The sequence below is a fragment of the Bos indicus x Bos taurus genome, chromosome 10 (genome assembly GCF_003369695.1).
Source record: "Bos indicus x Bos taurus breed Angus x Brahman F1 hybrid chromosome 10, Bos_hybrid_MaternalHap_v2.0, whole genome shotgun sequence".
NCBI classification, from domain to species: Eukaryota; Metazoa; Chordata; class Mammalia; order Artiodactyla; family Bovidae; genus Bos; species Bos indicus x Bos taurus.
The window spans coordinates 12,477,830-12,499,695 of record NC_040085.1 but is presented as its reverse complement, the minus strand read 5'-3'; the positions used below and the strand labels follow the sequence as shown (position 1 = coordinate 12,499,695).

General features: G+C 35.9%; 1 protein-coding gene across 16 annotated transcripts in view; it reads left to right on the top strand.

Moving 5' to 3' along the window:
* The window catches only part of MYO9A (myosin IXA), a 256,411-nt gene that overhangs the window by 171,758 nt on the left and 62,787 nt on the right, over positions 1–21,866 (top strand). For 6 of the 16 annotated variants that reach the window (XM_027553113.1, XM_027553112.1, XM_027553109.1 and 3 more), the window contains 8 exons: positions 3,455–3,535; positions 6,277–6,387; positions 7,245–7,367; positions 9,290–9,439; positions 10,240–10,559; positions 11,153–12,760; positions 16,557–16,656; positions 17,172–17,387. In XM_027553113.1, coding sequence (XP_027408914.1) covers positions 3,455–3,535; positions 6,277–6,387; positions 7,245–7,367; positions 9,290–9,439; positions 10,240–10,559; positions 11,153–12,760; positions 16,557–16,656; positions 17,172–17,387 — 2,709 coding nt within the window. The remainder of the gene's footprint in view (positions 1–3,454; positions 3,536–6,276; positions 6,388–7,244; positions 7,368–9,289; positions 9,440–10,239; positions 10,560–11,152; positions 12,761–16,556; positions 16,657–17,171; positions 17,388–21,866) is intronic. The other 10 variants (XM_027553117.1, XM_027553114.1, XM_027553123.1 and 7 more) reach the window with 2 other exon arrangements.

Below are 21,866 nucleotides of genomic sequence, written 5' to 3'. Positions count from 1 at the left end.
TAGGTCCTAATAAAGTTAAAGGAAAGACAATTGAATATATGTTGGAAGCTCTGCCATGAATTTTACACAAACCTTAAATCACAATCCTATGGGTTAATGGTATTTGATTATTTAAAAAGAGAGAGGTGTTGCTTGGCCCTATTTATCTAAGGAAGCATTAGTCCCCTTTGCATGATAAGGAAGAGTAGAACCATTAAGCTACTGTGTCCTTTGTTTCATCACAGGACTTTTACAGGAGCCTCTTTATCAAACTCAGTCTTTAATCTGAAGAATACTCGTTACAGCTACTACAATAAAAGCTTAATTATAGTCCTATAATGTGCCTTAAAATCCCCCACACTCAGGAATTATGGATATTTTCAAATTATATTCATGTATTGTATTTAACATTTACAAAGAGTCATCTGTAATGTTTCTAATATGTTGTTAAATATTATAAGAGTAATGAATTAATTTTTCTAAACTTCTTATTATTTAGAAAATACAGTGAACAAAAACAAATGAAAGTCATTTACCATCCAGAAACAATGATAAATGTACTACATTTTCCATATTCCTTATTAAATATTTATACATATGCATTATCTATTTTTCCTGCAATTCTGTGAGATGAATACCATCATTCTTATTGTACAGATGAGGAAATTAGAAGTGATGGAGATAGATGGCAGCCAGATGTCTATGACTTCACACCCTTCTTGTGAATGAATGTTTATTTTCATCAAAGTGAAAATGTAGAACTCATGAAAGATTAACTGATATAGGAATTGCCCTTCTATTATGAGCATCTAGAAAACTAGGCAAAAGGTAAACATAGAGTGTTTTTAGTTATCAGACAATAAGCATTACAGGATTATGATCCCTGAGAAAAGGGAAATAAATGAGGCAAGTCCCAGGTTACTGCACAAAGATAGTTTGCTGTAGCCCAGGGAGAGGGAGCCCAAACAGATGCAAAAGGTTTTGCTCTGAACCTACCCTCACAAAGCTTAATAAAAGTAAGTCTTGAAAGAATCAAAATGATCCAGTGTAACTCAACCCCAGGGGCAACTGTCTGTTGCTCTTTAAAGAAATACAGCAAAATCAAAGAATATAAAATCACTCCAGTGTCCAATCTGAAATTATTAGGCATGTGAAGAATCAGGGAAAGAACCACCCATAAGATAGAAAAATTAATCATTAGAAACAGATTGTAAAAATAACAGAGATGATGGAAATAGTAGATGAGGATCTCAAATAGTTATTATAAACCATATAAGTATGTCCAGAGATGTAAGAAAAACGAGAAAAATGAGAAAAAATAGAAGACAGGAAAAAGACTCAAATGATTAATCATTTCAGAGATTAAAATTGTAATATTTGGAAATGAGATAAATTAGTTGGGATTAGTGCTGGGATTGGAACTAAGCCCTGTAATTAGTGATTTAGAGTTTACATTTACTTTAAAATGCAGAGAGATGTAATAAACAATGATGGGGAAAAAAATGAAAAAAAGCATTAGTAGCTTGTGGGAAAATATCAAGTCATTGAACATAGATGTAATTGACATCTAAGAAGGAAAGGCAAAAGAGGGGGATACAGAAAAAATTTTGAAGAAATAGCGACAAAAATATTTTCTGATTTTTATGAATAATATAAGCTCAAATATCAAAGAATCTCAACAAGTCCTAAGCAAAACACCCCCCTGCCAAGCATATCAAGACACATCACATCAAATTGGTAAAGCCAGTTAAAAAAAGAAAATTTTAAATACAACCAAAGGGAAAAAGATGATATTTATGTTCTATGAAATGAAAATAAGAATAACAATATGTTTCTCATCATAAACTATGAAAACCAGAATTCAAGAGTAGTATTTTTAAAAGCCTGAAAGAAAAAAAAAAATTGTCACTCTAAAATTCTCTGCACAAGTGAGTAATGAAGGTTAGAGACTTTTTTAGACAAACAAAAGTTGAGAGATTTCAGTTCCAGGAAATCTACAATATAAGAATGTTAAATTTGGGATAAAAATTATGAGAAAACCACAGAATTTGGATCTATACAAAACATTAAGATTGCCAGAATGACAGAATGTAACTATAAAAAGTTTTTTCTTCTTTGAACCTTTAAAAAAAGATAATTGGTTGTAGAAGACAAAAATAATAGTATGTTGTAAGGTACAAATAAGACATACGACAAAGTAGCACAAAAGAAAGGAGGGGCTAACTGTAAGTTTATACTGTTGTAACTTTTTACTCTAGATAGTCAAAGGGGAAGGAAAAATTTTTAAGTATTTTAAAAATAAATGAGAATAAAGCATCAAAATTTGTGCAGTGCAGCTAAAGTAGTATTCCAAGGTTAATTTATAACAATAAATTCTCTTATTAGAAAAAGTAAAAGCCTCACATCAGTAATCTATGGTTCTACCCTAGAAAACTGGAAAAACAAGAACATTAAACCCAAAGCAAACAGGAGTGAAATTATAAAGTAGAATCATCAATGAAATGAAAAACAGAAAAATAATAAGAGAAAACCCAATGAAATAAAAAAGCTGGTTCTTTGAAAATATCAGAAAATTTATATACCTCCAGTTAGACTAACCTGGAAAAAACAGGCAAAGCACAAATAATCAGCATCAGGAATGGAAGAGGGAACATCGTTACATACTTAAAGGTTAAAATTGAAACAGGAGACTACTACCTTCCTGGATATTCTACTGCAGGAGTCCCCAACCTCTGAGATCTAATGCTTGATAATCTGAGGTGGAGCTGATGTCATGATAATAGAAATAAAGTGCACAATCAGTGTAATGCACTTGAATCATCCTGAAACTATCCCCCTCCCACCCGGCTCCAGTTCATGGAAAAACTGTCTTCCATGAACCTGGTCCTTTGTATCAGAAAGGTTGGGGACTGCTGCCCTACTGAATGGTTTTCCCAAAGTTGCTTTCTAATACTGCATGCATTTGAATAAAATTGTTTCATGAATTCTGAAGAAAAGTAAAAAATTTATTGTAGACTTGTGTAGTTGCTAAGTCATGTCCAACTCTTTGGGACCCCAAGGACTATAACCTGTGAGGCTCCTCTATCCATAGGATTTCCCAGGCAAGAATACTGGAGTAGATTGCCATTTCCTTTTCCAGGGGATCTTCCCAAACCGGGGATTGAAACATTGCCTGCTTGGCAGGTGGATTCTTTACCATATAGCCACCTGCGAAGCTCCCATTATATATTTAGATGACTCTAAAATTATTTGCAGTATTTACCATTGCTAGTCTCTCAGCTGTAAGGTTAAACTGCCATCCTTGTCCTTAACTGGCCTCAGTTTAATCAGTATGGAATTGTACACAATTTGCTTTTCAGAAACAAACCTAGTTCTGTGTTTATCACTTGTTTTTGCATATTTTACCAACATCATAAATCATTTGTTTCCAGTTTGGAATGAGAGACAGTGCTAACTATATTGCTTTGTATTGCAGGTGTCATTAAGCAAGCTGATGGAAACACTTGGTCAAGCAGAACCGTATTTTGTAAAATGCATTCGCTCTAATGCTGAAAAGGTAAGAATGTCTCTTAAATGAGAGCTTCTAGCTCAGCTTACTTCACACCAAACTTTAAATTCGTTCTAAGGAGGATATGTGGAAGTGAAGAGCTGTTTATAATCTTTATAAGGAAAACAGTATTCTGAATTTTCTATGGATATCCTTCTAATTTCCTCACTTACCTGCCTATGAACTATTTATATGAGCTCAATTTAGCATTTTCTAAAATTTAGCATCTGCTACATGTAGAAGCAAAAATCTCTTGAAATTCCATTATACAAAATAATTTTTTGCAACTTTTGTTACCCTAAATTAATCTCTTGTTCAGACATAAGGTATTAATCAATCACTCACAAGTTCTTTAACTTGCCCGGCATTTTTCATGTTTAGATTCTTGTCTCTTTAAAATAGGTTACTGTGGACATTTTTTATTTCCTTCTTTTATGTGACAGTTCCCCTAATTAGAGCTTTGCAAAATATGTCTATTAAGTGTAAACATTTGTCATCTTTATGTCCATCATAGGAAAAAATAGTTCCAGCCCAAACTTCTGAAATGTAGTAGGAAATTAGGTTCAGCTTTCTTAATTCTTAAGAAGCAGTCTCCAGCTTTGCCAGTTACAAGTTTTGTGGTCTTAAATGAGTTGCATGACTTCTCTGTGCCTTAAATAATTTCATGTGTAATTATATACTGTAAGAATATACTGTAATTGTAGGACAACTCATAAGTATTTCATGAGTACGTGAGAAAAAACCTATGTAGTACTTAGAATGTTCCTGGTCCCTACTAAGTGCTTGGTAAATGTTAGCTATTCCGTAATGATTGGTTCTTTTATGGTGACAAAAAGGGAAACTGTTTTATTTACAGTTAAAGAGAAATTTGAGTCCCTGTTATTGAGACCTTGTTCTACAAAGAGTTCAATTAATAAGGTATTTAAGGACACAGAATAAGTGCTAAATAAATGTTAACTGCTATTATTATTTAACATAAGCTGCCCACTTGACTTTTCTCTTGACAGTTGGTATACCCTATCTTTCTGCAGGAAAATATTTGGGATTTCCTTAGTGGAAAATTGAAGATGGTATTTAGAAAATAAGGAGAAATACCAGAAATTTCAAATACATCTTCTTTTGAATGTCTAAAAACACACCTAAGAGATACCTAGGAGTGACTAGTGATGAGGGACTATAGGAATTTTTTATTTTCCAGGGTGTCTTACAGGATTCTGAAAGAGATGGGCATACCAGACTACCTGACCTGCCTCTTGAGAAACCTGTATGCAGGTCAGGAAGCAACAGTTAGAACTGGACATGGAACAACAGACTGGTTCCAAATAGGAAAAGGAGTACGTCATGGCTGTATATTGTCACCCTGCTTATTTAACTTCTATGCAGAGTACATCATGAGAAAGGCTGGGCTGGAAGAAGCACAAGCTGGAATCAAGATTGCCGGGAGAAATATCAATAACCTCAAATACGCAGATGACACTACCCTTATGGCAGAAAGTGAAGAGGAACTAAAAAAAGCCTCTTGATGAAAGTGAAAGAGGAGAGTGAAGAAGTTGGCTTAAAGCTCAACATTCAGAAAACTAAGATCATGGCATCTGGTCCCATCACTTCATGGCAAATAGATGGGGAAACAGTGGAAACAGTGGCTGACTTTATTTTTCTGGGCTCCAGAATCACTGCAGATTGTGATTTCAGGCATGAAATTAAAAGACGCTTACTTCTTGGAAGGAAAGTTATGACCAACCTAGAGCGTATTAAAAAGCAGAGACATTACTTTGCCAACAAAGGTCTGTCTAGTCAAGGCTATGGTTTTTCCAGTAGTCATGTGTGGATGTGAGAGTTGGATTATAAAGAAAGCAGAGCACCAAAGAATTGATGCTTTTGAACTGTGGTGTTGGAGAAGACTCTTGAGAGTCCCTTGGACTGCAAGGAGATCCAACCAGTCCATCCTAAAGGAGATCAGTCCTGGGTGTTCATTGGAAGGACTGATGTTGAAGCTGAAACTCCAATGCTTTGGCCACCTGATGTGAAGAGTTGACTCATTTGAAAAGACCCTGATGCTGGGAAAGATTGAGGGCAGGAGGAGAAGGGGACGACAGAGGATGAGATGGTTGGAAGGCATCATCGACTCGATGGACATGGATTTGGGTGGACTCTGGGAGTTGGTGATGGACAGGGAGGCCTGACGTGCTGCAGTTCATGGGGTTGCAGAGTTGGACACGACTGAGTGACTGAACTGAACTGAACTTAAAGGATCATCAGCAAGAACTATTTAGGGAGATAAACTGCTCTTCATCTTGTACTAGTCATAGAAGATGAATCTGTCAGATCTCAAGTTAAGGCAACTGGAAGCTTGTAGAGTGGGTGGTTTCTGAGTGAGATGGTGGGTAAAATCTTAACAAAAATATACTTTTAACTATGTATGTTAATCTTGTTACAAATTTTATAGTGACTAAACTCTGTGGCCTGTGGGCAGCAACATTTCCTTTTGAGTTTTGAGGGCACTTTTCTTCTGCAAGTTGTGAAGCCTGGAAGCTTGGTGTTTCTTTTTTTTCCCTTTAGTCAGGCAGTCAGAACTTTTCTGAAGCTACCAGTTGTGGAGGTAAGATTGTCTCATTGCCTCTGCTGTATCTTAACCAGACAACCTCCGGTCAGTTCCTAGATATTCAGAATTTAACTATACTTAGAAAACAAACATAAATTTGGAGATCTGTTCTTCTGGGTTAACCGTTTTTCTGTTTGCTTTGTTTTAGTTACCGTTAAGGTTCAATGATGCCTTGGTGCTTAGACAGCTTCGGTACACTGGGATGCTGGAGACAGTTCGAATTCGCCAATCAGGATACAGCTGCAAATATTCTTTCCAGGTTATGCTTTTATAATGATATTTAAATATATATGTACATCAAGTAAATTAGTCCTGTGTCTTGCTTATTTTTCATTTGGGACTCATTTGTTTATTTCTCTTAATTCTCCTCCCCATTCTATCTTTCATATACAGAATTGAAGAGGGATAGAGAATACTCATTTCCATTGACTGACAGCAATATCATTAAGCTTGTGTTGTAGTAGATTCCACTTCTTGGCTATTCTCATTTGATCTGAATGTTTGCTTATATAAGTTTACTCATAACATGGCAGTTCTTCACAGTGATTACTCCAGTAACTGAAATACTCTAATCAGAGCAATTTAGTTCAAAAGAAAAGATCCCTTTTGATTTTCCCTAAAGCTTTCTCAGCAGAATTTTCTTTCGTAGTATGCTGCCAACAAGGCTTTCAGCTGTTCTCATGGGCTGCTGCTGATGTGGGTATAGAAATTATTTTGAAGCTTTTCAGAAGCTGAGCACATCTTTACTGTTGAGGGAATGCTTTATTTTCAGTTATAACCTGAAATAGCTGCCATCTTTCCTTATTTTTCTGCTAAAAATTTCAGAACCTTATTAAGTAACTTTTTCTTTGGTCTTTAGTATAGCTTTTTCAAAGGGAGAATTAGTTTCTGTCCTTCTTTTCTTCCGCTTTGATAACAAAATATGTAGAAATCTCTACTCCCCATTTTGCTAATTAATTAACTTCTTGTAATATTTTAAATTAACAAGTAATTTCTTGGTTTCACCCTGTTTAAAATAATGAGACAGAAATCAATAAAAGGACAATTAACTTGTTTGGGATCTTGTTTACATGTAATTCTCTTGTGATTTTACAATATTTTCTTTTTGTTTTTCAGGATTTTGTGAGCCATTTCCATGTGCTTCTTCCCCGAAATATTATTCCATCCAAATTTAACATTCAGGATTTCTTCAGGAAAATAAATCTTAATCCAGATAATTATCAAGTTGGAAAATCCATGGTAAATATAATATATACAGCCCTTGTCCAAATTGAGTATGTTTTTGTAGGCAGCAGTGGAGACACAAACAGGGAGCACAGACTTGTGGACATGGTGGGGGAAGGAGAGGGTGGGACGAATTGAGAGAGCAGCACTGAGACACATACGTTATCATATTAATGTAAGATTAGAATATTAATACAGATTAAAATTACCAATTAATCTAAAATTAGATAGCTGATAGAAATTTGCCATATGACACAGGGAGCTCACATCTGGTGCTCTGTGATAACCTAGAGGGGTGGGATAGGGTGGAAGGTGGGAGGGAGGTTTAAGAAGGAGGGGACATATGTGTACCTATGGTTGATTCATGTTGATATATGGCTGAAACCAATGCAATATTGTATAGCAATTATCCTCCAATTAAAAGTAAATAAATTAAAAAAAATAATAATTATCCAATACAAAATATTATTAAAGTGATACTTTATGTTCTTTCTTTAAAAAAAAATAATGGCAGTCTTGGCCTAGGAGAATGTTGATAAGAAAGATAATGTACAAGATATTATAAGGAAATTGATTAGACCAAGATTTTTAGTTAATGAGATGGTCAGTATTAATCAAAGAGCTTATGACCAGTGTTTTAGTGCTGCCTATAATTTTAACTGCTTAAAAAGCATCTCTTTCTAGGTATTCTACTATAATTTTCAACTCAGTTTGCCCAAAGTGACGTTAGCCAGATTCCCTTACTGTCTTGAACTAACCAACTGCTCTTTTTCTCTGTCACCTTTCTTGTAGTTTCTAGGGTAGAAACCATAATCATATATGGCTTACCCTTCACTTTAACCTTTTTACAAAAAAGTTGTTCCATTGTTTTTCCTTACAAATGATTCTTACATCTCTGCCTTTCCCTACATTCCTACTGTTTCCATTTTAGTTCTGTTTCTTGCTCTCACACGTTTCTTTTATAGTAAACAGACCCATCATCGATATCAGTCTGTTATTCCGTGTAACTCACTCTGCCCTTAGTATCAAAATCATCATCTTCATATACTTCTTTCTTTATGTCAGTTTCCTGCTCAGTAATAATCACCCAGTAACCTCCTGATTAAACATCTTTCTCTTTTTCAAGAACCTCCATGTTGTGACTTCATACTCTTTAATTGTTCCGTGGTCCTCTGTATGTACATTTATTCTTATTTCCAGTTCCTTGTTTTGCTCAGGTAGGGTCCTCTGTCTCTTGCCCTTGATAGCTTACTGTTTGACTCTATGGGTTTCTGATACCTATCTGTGCTTTTTAAAAATCTTTTTTAAATTTTTGACAAAAATGGGAGATGGTGGACGTGTTTCTTAGTTTGATTGTGATAATCATTTCACAGTGTTTATATATGCATCAAAACATCACATTGTACATCTTAAACATATACAGTTTTTAATATCTATCTGCTCTTAAAGTTGAGGTGTAAATCCTGTTTCCAGAGGGACTGTGTCTAATTTATCTTTCTATCCCCCTAAATTCCTAAAGATTTTTAATTGAATGAAAGAGTGAATAAACAAACTGATGAATATCTTTGGGCAGCAAAGAAGCCTTTGATGCATACTGGATTTTAAAAGATCATTGTTATTTATCACTATTATAATCATTGGCTCCTGACAGCAGTGAATTTCCCCAGGGAATAATATATCACAATCTCTGGCACTGGGATTTTTATACCTATGCTCACCTTTCCAGTTTCCCTTCTAAATTCTAATACCTCCTTTCCAATTTGAGAATGATTGCTTTGGCTAAATCATAGAAATATCAGGACTACTTGTACATGCCTGCTGCTGTACCCGTTCTTTAAAAAATCTTACCATGGGAATCATCACAGGAATGACGATGCATTAAATAAATTTCTCGTTTCTTCTTAAGCTGTATTCTTCATCTCTTTCCCTTTTGGTAGGTGTTCCTAAAGGAGCAGGAACGACAACACCTACAGGATCTGCTTCACCAAGAGGTGCTCCGCAGAATCGTACTGCTGCAGCGATGGTTCAGGGTCTTGCTATGTAGGCAGCATTTCCTCCATCTGAGACAGGCATCTATTGTCATCCAGGTGGGAAGTAAAGGATTCTTTGCATGAGATTGGCCAGTTTATTTAGCATGTGTTTTAGGAACTAGAAATGTTTTATTGTGAAGCATTTAAGTAAGAATGTAAATTTCTTCAGAGATGCGAATGTGTCATACTCATTTTTTAAATGTTCATAGCAACCAACAGATTGACCTGGCAATACAATAATAGACTACTAGTAAATATATTAATGTACAGTTGAAATTAAATTGAATTTATAGTCATAATGTCTTTGAGGTATAATTAGGAGCAAAGGAGTTATGTGCCTTAATTTCTGTTGACAGTTATTTTTAGTTTTCTTAGTGATATTTGAGAATGGTACATATTATTGTTATAATTATTCAAAGTCGTATTTTACATTTATCTTTTTATTTTTTCCCTCATTGATTTCTCCCTCATTGACAACTGTTTTCCATAGAACCTTTTTTATTTGTGCAAAAAAGTCTTTAATATCTTAATCTTTGAAATGTATGCACATTGACCCATTAGTACTGGCAAATTGTAGGTGAGAATATAATGTAATTTATTAAAATTAATTTGTAGGGCATGAAATAATCAAAAACTTAAATTATTTTAAGTTGTATAATTAACTTCATCAAGGTTATATTGTCTAAAATTGTTATTTTCACTAAGCATATCTGGAAAACATTTTTTTTACTTTAACCACCCACAATTTAGCTGTTTAGCTACTTAATCTCTAGTTATGACATAAGAGATTTCTTTTTTCTTTTTTCTGTGAAAATTTGTTATATGATACCAGTTTTATTATTTTGTCTTCCCCACAGCAATTCTGGAGGAATTATGTACATCAGAAGCAAGTCAGAGATGCAGCTGTGCAGAAAGATGCTTTACTTATGGCAAGTGCGGCCACTCTTCTGCAAGCCTCCTGGCGTGCTCACGTACAGAGGCAGCGGTATTTGGAGCTGCGGACTGCCACCGTTGTCATCCAGCGGAGATGGAGGGAGCACTGTCGGCGGAGGCACTTGGCCGCTGTCTGTATACAGGCACGATGGAAAGGCTACAGGGAAAGTAAGAGGTATCAAGAACAAAGGAACAAAATTATCCTTTTGCAGTCACTGTGTAGAGGATTCAGAGCAAGACAAAGGTAATCTTCATTGCTATAATAATTAACTCCTCTTTTCTCAAGTACTTTGCTTATATGTCTGCTCTAACAGTTGCCTAAACTTGAATTAGAACTGGTTGTGTACAGTTTGTCTTCTCTTCTAGACTGTGATCCCCCCAGCAGTTTTAAACCACATTGTGTGGTTTATAATATTGAATTAAATTGGATTGAAAACCTACATGGTCTGTGGTTATAACTGCTAAGAATTAACTTTACATTGGGTTGAATCCTTAAAAATTGGCAACATTCCAACTGTTTTTACTTCAGAAACTTTAATTTCATTTTTAAAGTTTATCTTAAAATAAGATGTTATTAAAATGAGAGCTTTGCTTCTGAGTTAACTTATGCTTTGATTAGAGTGCCCAATTTGGAATAATATAGTTAATAAAACATCATCTCACTCATAGAAACAGAATTCTGAAATATGCATCCATGTTAAAGAAATATTTAAAATTATAAAAAAAAAATTTTTGAGACTTTTTTTCACTTTTTAAAAAATTCTGAATAAACTTATTCTCTCCATTGATAACCAAGAGATATCTCTAACCATTTTTTTTTTCCCTGTTTTGATATAGATTTAAATCTCTGAAAGAACAAAAAGTAAAAGAAGCAAAACTAGAACTTGGATTGGCAAGTATCAAGCCATATGGGACTCTGGAAATTCACGGTTCAGACCCTTCAAAATGGGAGGATTGTTCATTTGACAGCAGAGTAAAAGCCATAGAGGAATGTAAATCTGTGATAGAGAGTAATCGAATTAGTCATGAAAGTTCAATGGACTGCTTGAATGAGTCCCCAAACAAGCGACAGGAGAGAGCCAGAAGTCAAAGTGGTGTGGACTTGCAGGAAAATGTGATTGTAAGAGAGAGACCCAAGTCCTTGGAAGATCTCCACCAGAAAAAAGTGAGTCGGGCCAAAAGAGAAAGTCGGAGAATGAGAGAACTAGAGCAAGCTATATTTAGCTTAGAATTGCTGAAAGTCCGTTCTCTTGGTGGTGTGTCTCCTTCAGAAGAACGTAGATGGTCTACGGAACTGATGCCTGAGGGCCTTCAGTCTTTACAGGGCACCCCTGATAGTGAAAGCTCGCAAGGAAGCTTGGAACTCCTGAGCTGTGAGGAGAGCCAAAAGAGCAAACCCGAGCCCGTAATTCTAGATGAAAGAGACTTGCCATTTGTACCACCTGAGGTATCTCACAGTCCAGATTTTGATCCACAGGACTATTCTCTCAGTGCCGCAAGTGAGACTAACTATACATTGACTCAAAGGGGGGCACCCTCTGACTCAGTGCATTTAAAGAATGGGGCTATGAAGGAAAAACTGGTTTGTAGTTCTGAATCTATTACCTGTAAACCACAGCTGAGAGACCCCTTTGTTTCAAATAGTTTGCCTACATTTTTTTATATTCCCCATCAAGACCCATTGAAAATGAGCTCCCAACAAGACACAAGTGTCAAGAGAAGCAAACGACTGGAAAGTGAAGAAACGCTTCCATCTCTTACTTTGGATATCAGCAGGGAAGCTGGAAAGTACCACCTCCCAGGAGAAAATCAGGTTGTTGCTTCTTTGAATATAGATTCTTCAAATACTGTGCTAAAGAAGTTAGAAAAGTTGAACACTGAGAAGGAAGAAAGGCAAAAGCAATTGCAGCAGCAGAATGAAAAAGAGATGATGAAACAGATTCGCCGACAAAAAGATATTTTAGAAAAGGAACGTAAAGCCTTCAAGACAATTGAAAAACCAAGAACTGGGGAGAGTTTTCTGATACCATCTTTCCATCAGTCAAAGCAGAGAATAGAGAGACCATCCTCTCTACTCATCCTGAAAACCCCAAATAAGGATGAAGAACCCAGTATGGTTGGGACTCCGTCAGTAACTATAAAAGATTCTGTTCTTGCCCCAAAAGACAGTCCCTCTGCTCACTTACCCTTGAAGGATCGACCTGTCACTCTGTTCTTTGAAAGAAAAGGAGGCCCAGGCCAATCTCATACTGTCAAGGAATTATCCAAGACAGACGGAATGTCCACCCAACTGAATGTTGCCTGTAAACACTCTCATAGTCGCATCTCAAAGAGAGAACACCTTAGGCCTGCTCATCCTTGTAGCCACAAATCTGATGACCCTTTCAGAGATGGAGCTACTAAGGCCATTTTTTTCACGCCAAAGGAAAATATGAGTAGTTCCCTGTAAGTGAAGTGTTTATTTTTATGTATAAATGAGAAACTTTTTGGAAATTTTCATTAAGGTGCCTTGGTCTACCTCAGTTATTTGTATGGGTGCTACTCAAATTAGCCATTTTCTGTGTAAAAAATTTCCTGATTGTTGACTATACCAGCCACCTGAAAATTGGATATAATTATACCCTGGGAGTCTCTGACTAAGCACAGGCAGCAGGATTTTTAGTGCCCCCCCATTAAGGGAGAAAGCATTTGTGGAAAGCCATAGAGTGGCTGGAAATGCTGTAGACATTCGGCAAATGCGGGTTGCCCCACAGTTATTAGGTGTAGCAGTCCAAGCTTGTTTGTATCAGGCTTTAAAATTAATGGGATTTGTGATAGCTGTTGGCCTATTTATGGTCTTCATTAAGATCTTTTTACTTTTTTGAGGGGAGTGGATAAAAGCTATAATATTTACCATCTTAACCAATTTAAAGTGTACAGTTCAGTAGTGTTAACCATATGCATGTTGTTGAGCAACAAATCTAGAACTTTATCTTGCAAAATAAATTCAGTTACCCTTGAAAGCAGCTCTCCTTTTCCCTTTCCCCCAGCCCCTGGCAACCGCCATTCTACCTTCTGTTTATAAGAATGGCTACTTTATTTTATTTTTATTTTTGGCTGCACTGCGACCAGGGATTGAACCTAGGCCCTCAGCAGTGAAAGCTTGAAGTCCTGACTGGATAGCTGGAGAATTCCCTGTGACTACTTTAGATAGCTTGTATAACTGGAAGTTCCTTCTATTTTTAAGTTGTCTTAACTAGTGGTAGCTGTGAGAAAGCATTTAAGTGGTACATAAAACAAATTTTATAAAATTTAAAATATTTGTATTAAGCCCAGTTACACGGTGGATTCTTTCAGTTCTTGTGGAAGAATATCACTGTTTAAATGAAAGGAGAGCTATATCTTAGGGCTAAAAAAGTTAAATTTCATATTAACTGTGAAAATAACTTTCTCATCAAATCCTGAGCTTTTTAAAAAATATTTCAGTCTTTAAAAAACTGCATACAGATTTTACAGAAAATGGGCAGGAGATCATTGATATTTTATTTTTCCACTAAGAATTTTTATATCATATTATAAAATGCAGTTGGACTACATGACAGCTTGAGATCCTAGTCCTGCCCATTAACCTGTAGATTGTCCGTAGCATATAAGCTCATCAAAAAATGTTAAGAACATACTATTTTCTGCTTTCTGATTTAGTTATGTGAGGGATGTTTGTGTGTGTGTGTATAGTTGTTAGACCCATGAATCTGTTTTATAGAAGACTTCAGTTCAGTTCAGTCACTTAGTTGTGTCTGACTCTTTGTGACCCCATTGACTGTAGCACACCAGGCCTCCCTGTCCATCACCAACTTCCCGAGTTTACTCAAATTCATGTCCATTGAGTCGGTGATGCCATCCAACCATCTCGTCCTCTGTTGTCCTCTTCTCCTCCTGCCTTCAATCTTTCCCAGCATCAGAGTCTTTCCAAATGAGTCAGTTCTTTGCATCAGGTGGCCAAAGTATTAGAGTTTCAGCTTTAGCATTAGTCCTTCCAATGAATATTGAGGACTGATAACCTTTAGGATGGACTGGTTGGATCTCCTTGCAGTCCAAGGGACTCTCAAGAGTCAAAAGCATCAATTCTTTGGCACTCAGCTTTCTTTATAGTCCAACTCTCACATACATACATGACTACTGAAAAAACCATACCCTTGACTAGATGGATCTTTGTTGGCAAAGTAATGTTTCTGCTTTTTAATACGCTGTCTAGATTGGTCGTAACTTTTCTTCCAAGGAGCAAGTGTCTTTTAATTTCATGGCTGCAGTCACCATCTGCAGTGATTTTGGAGCCCCAAAAAATAAAGTCTGTCACTGTTTCCACTATTTCTCCATCTATTTGCCATGAAGTGATGGGACCAGATGCCACGATCTTAGTTTTCTGAATATTGAGCTTTAAGCCAACTTTTTCACTCTCCTCTTTCACTTTCATCAAGAGGCTCTTTAGTTTTCTTCACTTTCTGCCATAAGGGTGGTGTCATCTGCATATCTGAGGTTATTGATGTTTCTCCCGGCAGTCTTGATTCCAGCTTGTGCTTCTTCCAGCCCAGCGTTTCTCATGATGTACTCTGCATATAAGTTAAATAAGCAGGGGGACAATATACAGCCTTGACGTACTCCTTTCCCAATTTGGAACCAGTCTGTTGTTCCATGTCCAGTTCTAACTGTTGATTCCTGACCTGCATATAGGTTTCTCAAGAGGCAGATTTCAAAAACATTAATCATACTTGTGAATTACTCCTTTTATCATTTTGCCAAGATACAGTCTTAACAGCTACTTAACCTAGTTTACTTTATCTTGTTAACAACTATTTATCTTCAAAATGATAATGTATTAGATTGTTTGCATGAAAGCTTAAGGAAAATCCGTACTTCACATCTTCTCTTATTCTGTAAGTAATATAAGAAACATTAGCATTTTATAGAATTGTAAATGTTAGTGTTTCTAAGTTATCTATTCAGTTACCACATGTTATAGATGAGGTCACTGGTGCCTGTAGACATGAAATGACCTGGATAAGGTCACATAGTTAGAAATACCTGAGCCCAGAATTTGAGTTTCCTGATTAGAAATCAGCATTGGGTGTCCTGATTAGGAAGTAACATTAGATTAGTGTTCTTTCTATGCCATAGGGTGGTAGGTGCATTGTAGTCTTCATCTGGTTAGTAAGGGAGAACAAAAAAGAAATCATGGAGAAACTTAAGAGAAAATGTTGTGAGTTTAAAAGTTAATCAGAGTAGCTAGGTGCTATCAAAGGTCCTGTTAATAGTCTCTCTTTTGGAGAACAAATCAAAGATAAATGACTCAGCTGTGGCAAGAGAGATTTGAATAATCAAAAGGGAATCTTTTAGGACAACCTAGGATTGCTGGACTTGATTTTATAGTGGTCAGAAAGGGAGGTCTCTAAGATTTTAGCTGTAAGAAAGGTGTATTTAGGGATTATTGGACAGGATAACCTAGGCCTTCATGGAATATTCTGAATGCAAGGGCAATTAGTCTGCCAAATGATATTATAAGTTAGTGTCTACTTTAAATTCAGCAGTATGCTAGAAGGTAAAATATGATTTTCAGTGAGTTTACAGTCTTGCTAAGAAGAGATGAACAATATGTTACTGATAAATTTTAAGATTGATGGTCCTGAGTTAATACAGATAATTGGGTTCATAAAAGTATAGGAAAAGTATAGGTTCTCTTTAGATTTTCATCAGACACAAACATTCATTTCTGCATAGAATTTAATGATAAAGTAGTCATGTCATGTGGTTATTCAAGCAAAAATTAAATTCTCACAAACTAACTCTATAGAGTCTCTATGGTTTGGAGCATACTTCTTTTAGTTTGGTAACAATTTCCTACTCTGTCAGTGTTGATTTTATTCTGTACAGCCTCAAGTTTTAAAACTAAGCCAGCTGATAAAAGTTGCAGAGAGATTTCAGAAAGAAAACTTGTTTGTCAATAGAACCATCTCCCTATGAAGCAAAGTGATGAGATCCTCATCACTCGGTAGCTACTTATCAGGTGTTCTATAATGATGAGCGTGTAAAGACCCCTTCTAAGACTAATTCTTAAGATTTGTGGACTTAGTATTTTCCCTTTCTCATCATCAAATCCATTTCTTTGACCTGGCTTGTTAGACTATATGTTATGCTGTCCTTTTAAGACTGCTGCCATGAAGTATCTGCTAGGAATCAAAATGTAATCCTGTTGTTTCATCCAAAGTGTCACCACGGAAGCCTTGAACAGTGGAAATCCTCAACTCCAGAAACAAGATGAACCAACTTGGAAACCTGTAAAGTTAACTGGGCCGGGCCAAGGAGAGGTAAGTGTTGAATTTTGTTTTATTTATCTTTTATGCAAAATAGGTGCATACTGTTTTGGAAATTACTGTTCTTGTAGTTAGAACACTTCCATCTACTCATTTACTCCCATGTGTTTATAGAAAAAGAAGCCATGAGTTAAGTCTGTTATACTCAGAGAGGAATACTTCAGGTAGGGAAGGATGCCTACAAATCCAGATTATATTTACAAAAAAGGAATTCTAAAAGAAAAGAAGGCACTTTATGCAGGTGACTTTGGTGACTTACAGTGGCAGTGAAAAGTGACTTCCTTGGCTGTGGAGAAGAACAGTGTGGATTTAGCTTCCATTCTTATTCTTTGTCCAGAGTAATGAATATGGATTGCTTTTTTATGGCTGTCACTTGTAGTGGAAAAGGCATGGGGCGGGAGGGGATGTTTCAAGAGATTCGTGAGCTCTTTGATGTCTTTCATTGGCATCGTCTCCCAAAAAGCCAAAACAAAACATTGTTGTGTTATTTGTTTTATCATTTGGTCAAGCAGGTTGCCAGACCGGCCCATAAAAAGAAAGCTCGAATGGCGCGGACGCGCTCCGATTTCTTGACTAGAGGTACTTTTGCCGATGGGGAGGGGGATACAGAGGAAGATGATTACGATGACATTATTGAGCCCCTTCTCTCCCTTGACCAAGCTTCTCACTCTGAGCTAGGGCCTGCACCCAGCCTGGGTCAGGCCTCTCACAGTGACTCCGAAATGGTAATTTTATAGCAATATAAGAAAAATAGGCAACAAGCAAATCTGATGGAAATAGTCTTTGCTAATCTAAAGCTAACCTTCACAGCTTCTTTTCCATATAATGGTTTGTACGTGGGAAACCTCAGTGAACACAGCAACTAAAGCTAAACCTTAATTTAACAGGACTTGGATTAAGGGCACTCTAGCAGTATATGTCAGTTAAATCATAAATTAGGCAAAAAATATTAGAATTATTTAACTTAGCACTAACGTAGAAGTTTTCTGTTTTATCTTAAAAGTTTCTAGAACAAGAGCCTCAAACTTTTTTTGTAAAGGGCCAGATATTAAATATTTCAGATTCTATGGGTCATACAGTCTCTGTTGGAACTAGTTAACTCTACTATTGTAGAATGGAAATCGCCGTAGGCAAGTGAACAAAGGTGCATGGCTGTGTTCCAATAAAACTATTTACGAAAACAGGCAATGGGCTTTATTTGACCTGCTAGCCCTAGCTTCCTGATCTCTCTGTGTTCTAGTGAATAGAGTCTATGTTAAACAATCCAGTAGCTTTTAACTGAAATAGTATTCTCTCCTTCTCTCTTTTTTTTTTTTTGCATTTAAACCTGCTTCCCCTCTGCATTTTTTAGTAATAAAAAATAAACATGAATTTTTTTTTAAATTTAATGAGAAATGCCAAAAATATCTTCCTGGACCAACCCAGCCAACTAAAAAAGGCTGTAGATAATGTGAATTTATATTAATCACAAAGTATAACATTAACATTATGTTTAAATAAAGCTGCAAAGATAAAATAGCTTTATTATCATATCTCAACCCAAATTAGGTACATATAGCTTGATAAGTTTGAGTGTATTTATGGATATAAAGTGTTTGATTTTAGAATTGGCCTGGAAAATACAATAGGAGTACCTTGTATGCCTGCTGTGTACTAAATGTTATCACTGAGGAAGTAGAGTGATAGCATTTTATTTACATGCATATTCTTAATTAAGTTTAGTCTCTAATGTTCTTCTGTAGTATCTGTTCATTACGGGAGGAACATTTTAGGATGGTCTTCTTTTGACTCATTAAATATTTTATCAATATTCAAAGAATGATTTTAAGCTGTTTGGGGGCTTCTCTGGTGACTCAGATGGTAAAGAATCGGCCTGCAATGTGGGAGACACAGGTTTGTTCCCTGGGGTGGGAAGATCCCCTGAAGAAAAGAATGTCTACCCGCTCCAGTATTCTTGCCTGGAGAGTTCTATGGACAGAGGAGCCTGGCGGGCTCATGGGGTCGCAGAGTCAGACACAACTGAGCGACTGACACTTTCACTTTTTTTTTTTAACTTTCAGGCTATTTGTGCCAAAGACCTAGTTAATTAAAATTATCGTTACGTTCCAGAATATTCTCATTGTCTTTATCTTTTGTTGGAGATAGACCCAGTTTTTAAATGATAATATGGATATTCTAAGGAAGAAAAAATAAAATAACCAACAAAAATAGAAAAATGCACAGCCAGTTATCTAATTAGACTAATGAATCATTACCCTGAACCAAATGGTAAAAGTTGCTCAGTCTGTATGTTCATTAATATATCTAGTTAGAACCAAAGACTTCTCTTCAGTGTAGAGTTAAATAACTCCACTTTGGAGATGGCCCTATTTTAAGTTATAATTATTGAAACGTATTCTATCATATGCTTAGTTGGTTGAAGATGAAATTATGTAATGGAGCAAACTAATTTTAATGAAAAAACACTGCTATATATTTCTAGTATAAATAGGGAACATACTTAAATTATTCTCCAGTTTTTATTAGTCGAAGAATTTGGCATTTGTAATTGCTATTTTGTTCCTGAGAGTTTCCTCTGATACAAACCTCAATCCTTTTGGTGGTAGAATTCTTTCTGAGAACTCTTATTGAGAGGAACCAAGAAGCTGGGCTTTCTGCTTGGAGCATTCAGCCCCTCTGAGGGTTCTGTCTGGCGGTCTTTGCCTGTGAGTCTGTTCACCTGCTTGACGGTCACTGCATGCCAGTAGTTGTAGAGCGCCCTCCTGCACAGTGTGGTAGTCACCTCTCCAGCTTTCTCCCTGTCCTTGTGTTTCATCACTAGCTATTTTAGGAATAGGTTGTGGTGTTTGTTTCTGGTGGACACTTGCATGAAGAAGCTTTGCTTTCTCTAGACTATGCTGACAGATACTTATTGGGGTTGGGGGTGGGAAGGGTAGGGACAGTTTTAAAGTACGTTTCTGTTTATCTGAAAATACGCCATGTTCTAATGTTATCTGATATTGTGAAAATGAAGACTAATTATTTCTAACTGGAATCTACTGAATTATCAAATTCTGAATATCTTCAGGGTTGTAAATGGTATGATTTTTTAAAAAGCTGGATAGTTTTTTTTTTTTTTCCTGGACAGAGTGACTTAGTAACTCTGATATTTGCTAAGAAGTGTGTCATTCCTCAAGGAAGCCATCAACTGACCTTTCCATTGTGAAATACCTGATCCTAATGAGATAGAAACAGTTAGATATGAATTTCTTCAAGGGGATTTGATAAGCATTACCTCTGGAGTTGACAAATGGATAATTAGTTGTTACCTGCAATGAAGGCGTGGAAGTGAGAGTGGTAGTTTCTATCTTTAAGACCTTGTTTTTTTTTTTCCTACTTGTAACTCTGCCATTTGAATAACTGTTTTCACTTAGTTTTTATACACACCATGTTGGTTTTTACCCAAGAACAACAACATGTTCTGCTAAACAGCATTTTAAAGATAGCTTTCATATAGCTTTTTATTTAGTCTCTGAATCTTGTGGATGGTGAGTTAATAAAATCATTTCTACCCCTTATTTGTAGGATTGATATAGGTAACAGAGTTTTCTCTATATAGTTTCTTCTGCCATTCCCCACACTTACAGCAGTCAGCTCCGTGGGTCTGACTTTATCTCCTGTATGATAAAACTGAGTTTCCATTTTCATTCTTCAATACAGAAGACTTACTGTACTTCTTACTTCCTATTTCTGTTTGTATTTCTCTGAGATACTCTTCACTTCTTATCTGTGTTGAATTTTCCTTCTTTTACTCTGCAGAAAACTGCCAGAAAAAAAACCCATTGGTCAAGCACGGCTAAGTCTGTTAGCTTATTTTACAGTAAGGGGAAAGCCACCTCGACTAGGTCTTAGAAATTTTTCAGAAAGGGGAAGTCAGGAAAGGATATTTATAATATTTTAGGACCTAGGCTAGTGATTTTGAGGTGAGTGTTGCAAGTTGGGGGCTTCCCAGGTGGCTCAGATGGTAAAGTATCTGTCTGCAATGCAGGAGACTTGGGTTCGATCCCTGTTGGGAAGATCCCCTGGAGAAGGAAATGGCAAGTTGGAAAACTGGTAAATTGAACAGTTTATGGCATGAAAAGTTTAGATTGGTGGCCCCAGGACAGCAGCATTGCATACACTTAGTATTTACTTATTTTTTAGCATACTGTTTTCTATTTTATTTTGTTTAATTTCTTCAAGTCTTGTTAGGGCTCTCTGGTTTTCAGTTTTGTTATTCAGATTTTCATTAAATTTTTTTTTTGCCTCCCTTTGGCTGTACGTCTCAGCTTACAGTCTTAGTTCCCTGAACAGAACTTGAACCCCTGAACATGGAGTGAGATCCTAACCACTAGGTCACCAGGGAACTCCCTACACTCAGTATTTATATATGTATTTTATTCCCCCCAAAAAGTCAGAGGACAAGTCATAGCATTGCCATTTTCTGCTGTTTGATTTGGTAGAATTTTCCTATGAAACTATCTGGGATTGGTACTTTTTTGTAGCATAAGTTCCTCTATTTCTTCTAGGAGAATTAGACTTTAAAGCTTTCTGTCTAATAAGGCCAATTTTGGCAACTAGTTTTTTCCATTTCATCGTTCAGATTTACTTGCATAGAGGTATATAAAGTAGTCTCATGATTTAAAAAAGTCCTGTTTCAGTGGTTATTTTCCTTTTGTCAGTTCTTATTTCATAGGTTTTTTTTTTTTTTTACCTAGTTATTTGTCTATTTTGTTAATTTTTTCCAGGGTAACAGGATCTGGTTTTATTTATTATATTCCCTTTTTTTTTCATTCTCCACTGATTTCTGTTTTTACCTTATGTTTATTATTTATTATATTTTCTTTTGGTTTACTTTCTTATTTTTCTCATCTTTGAGTGAATAATTTAATTCATTTATTTTTATTGATACAGGTTTTTAAGGCTGTAAATTCTCCTCTGATCACACTTCAGATGTATCTCATTTATTTTAATGTGTAAAGGATTTATTGTTTTTAAGAAACCTGTAATTTTAGTTTATATTTCCTTTTTTACCTGAAACTTGTTTAATAAAATTTTTTTTAGTTTTCAGATGAAGGGCCTTTTTGTTTTTAAATCTTTGTTAGTTTCTAGTTTTATTGTATTCTGATGAAAGACTATTTATAATGCTTCTGTTTGATCAAATTTATTGATATTTTCTTTGTTAC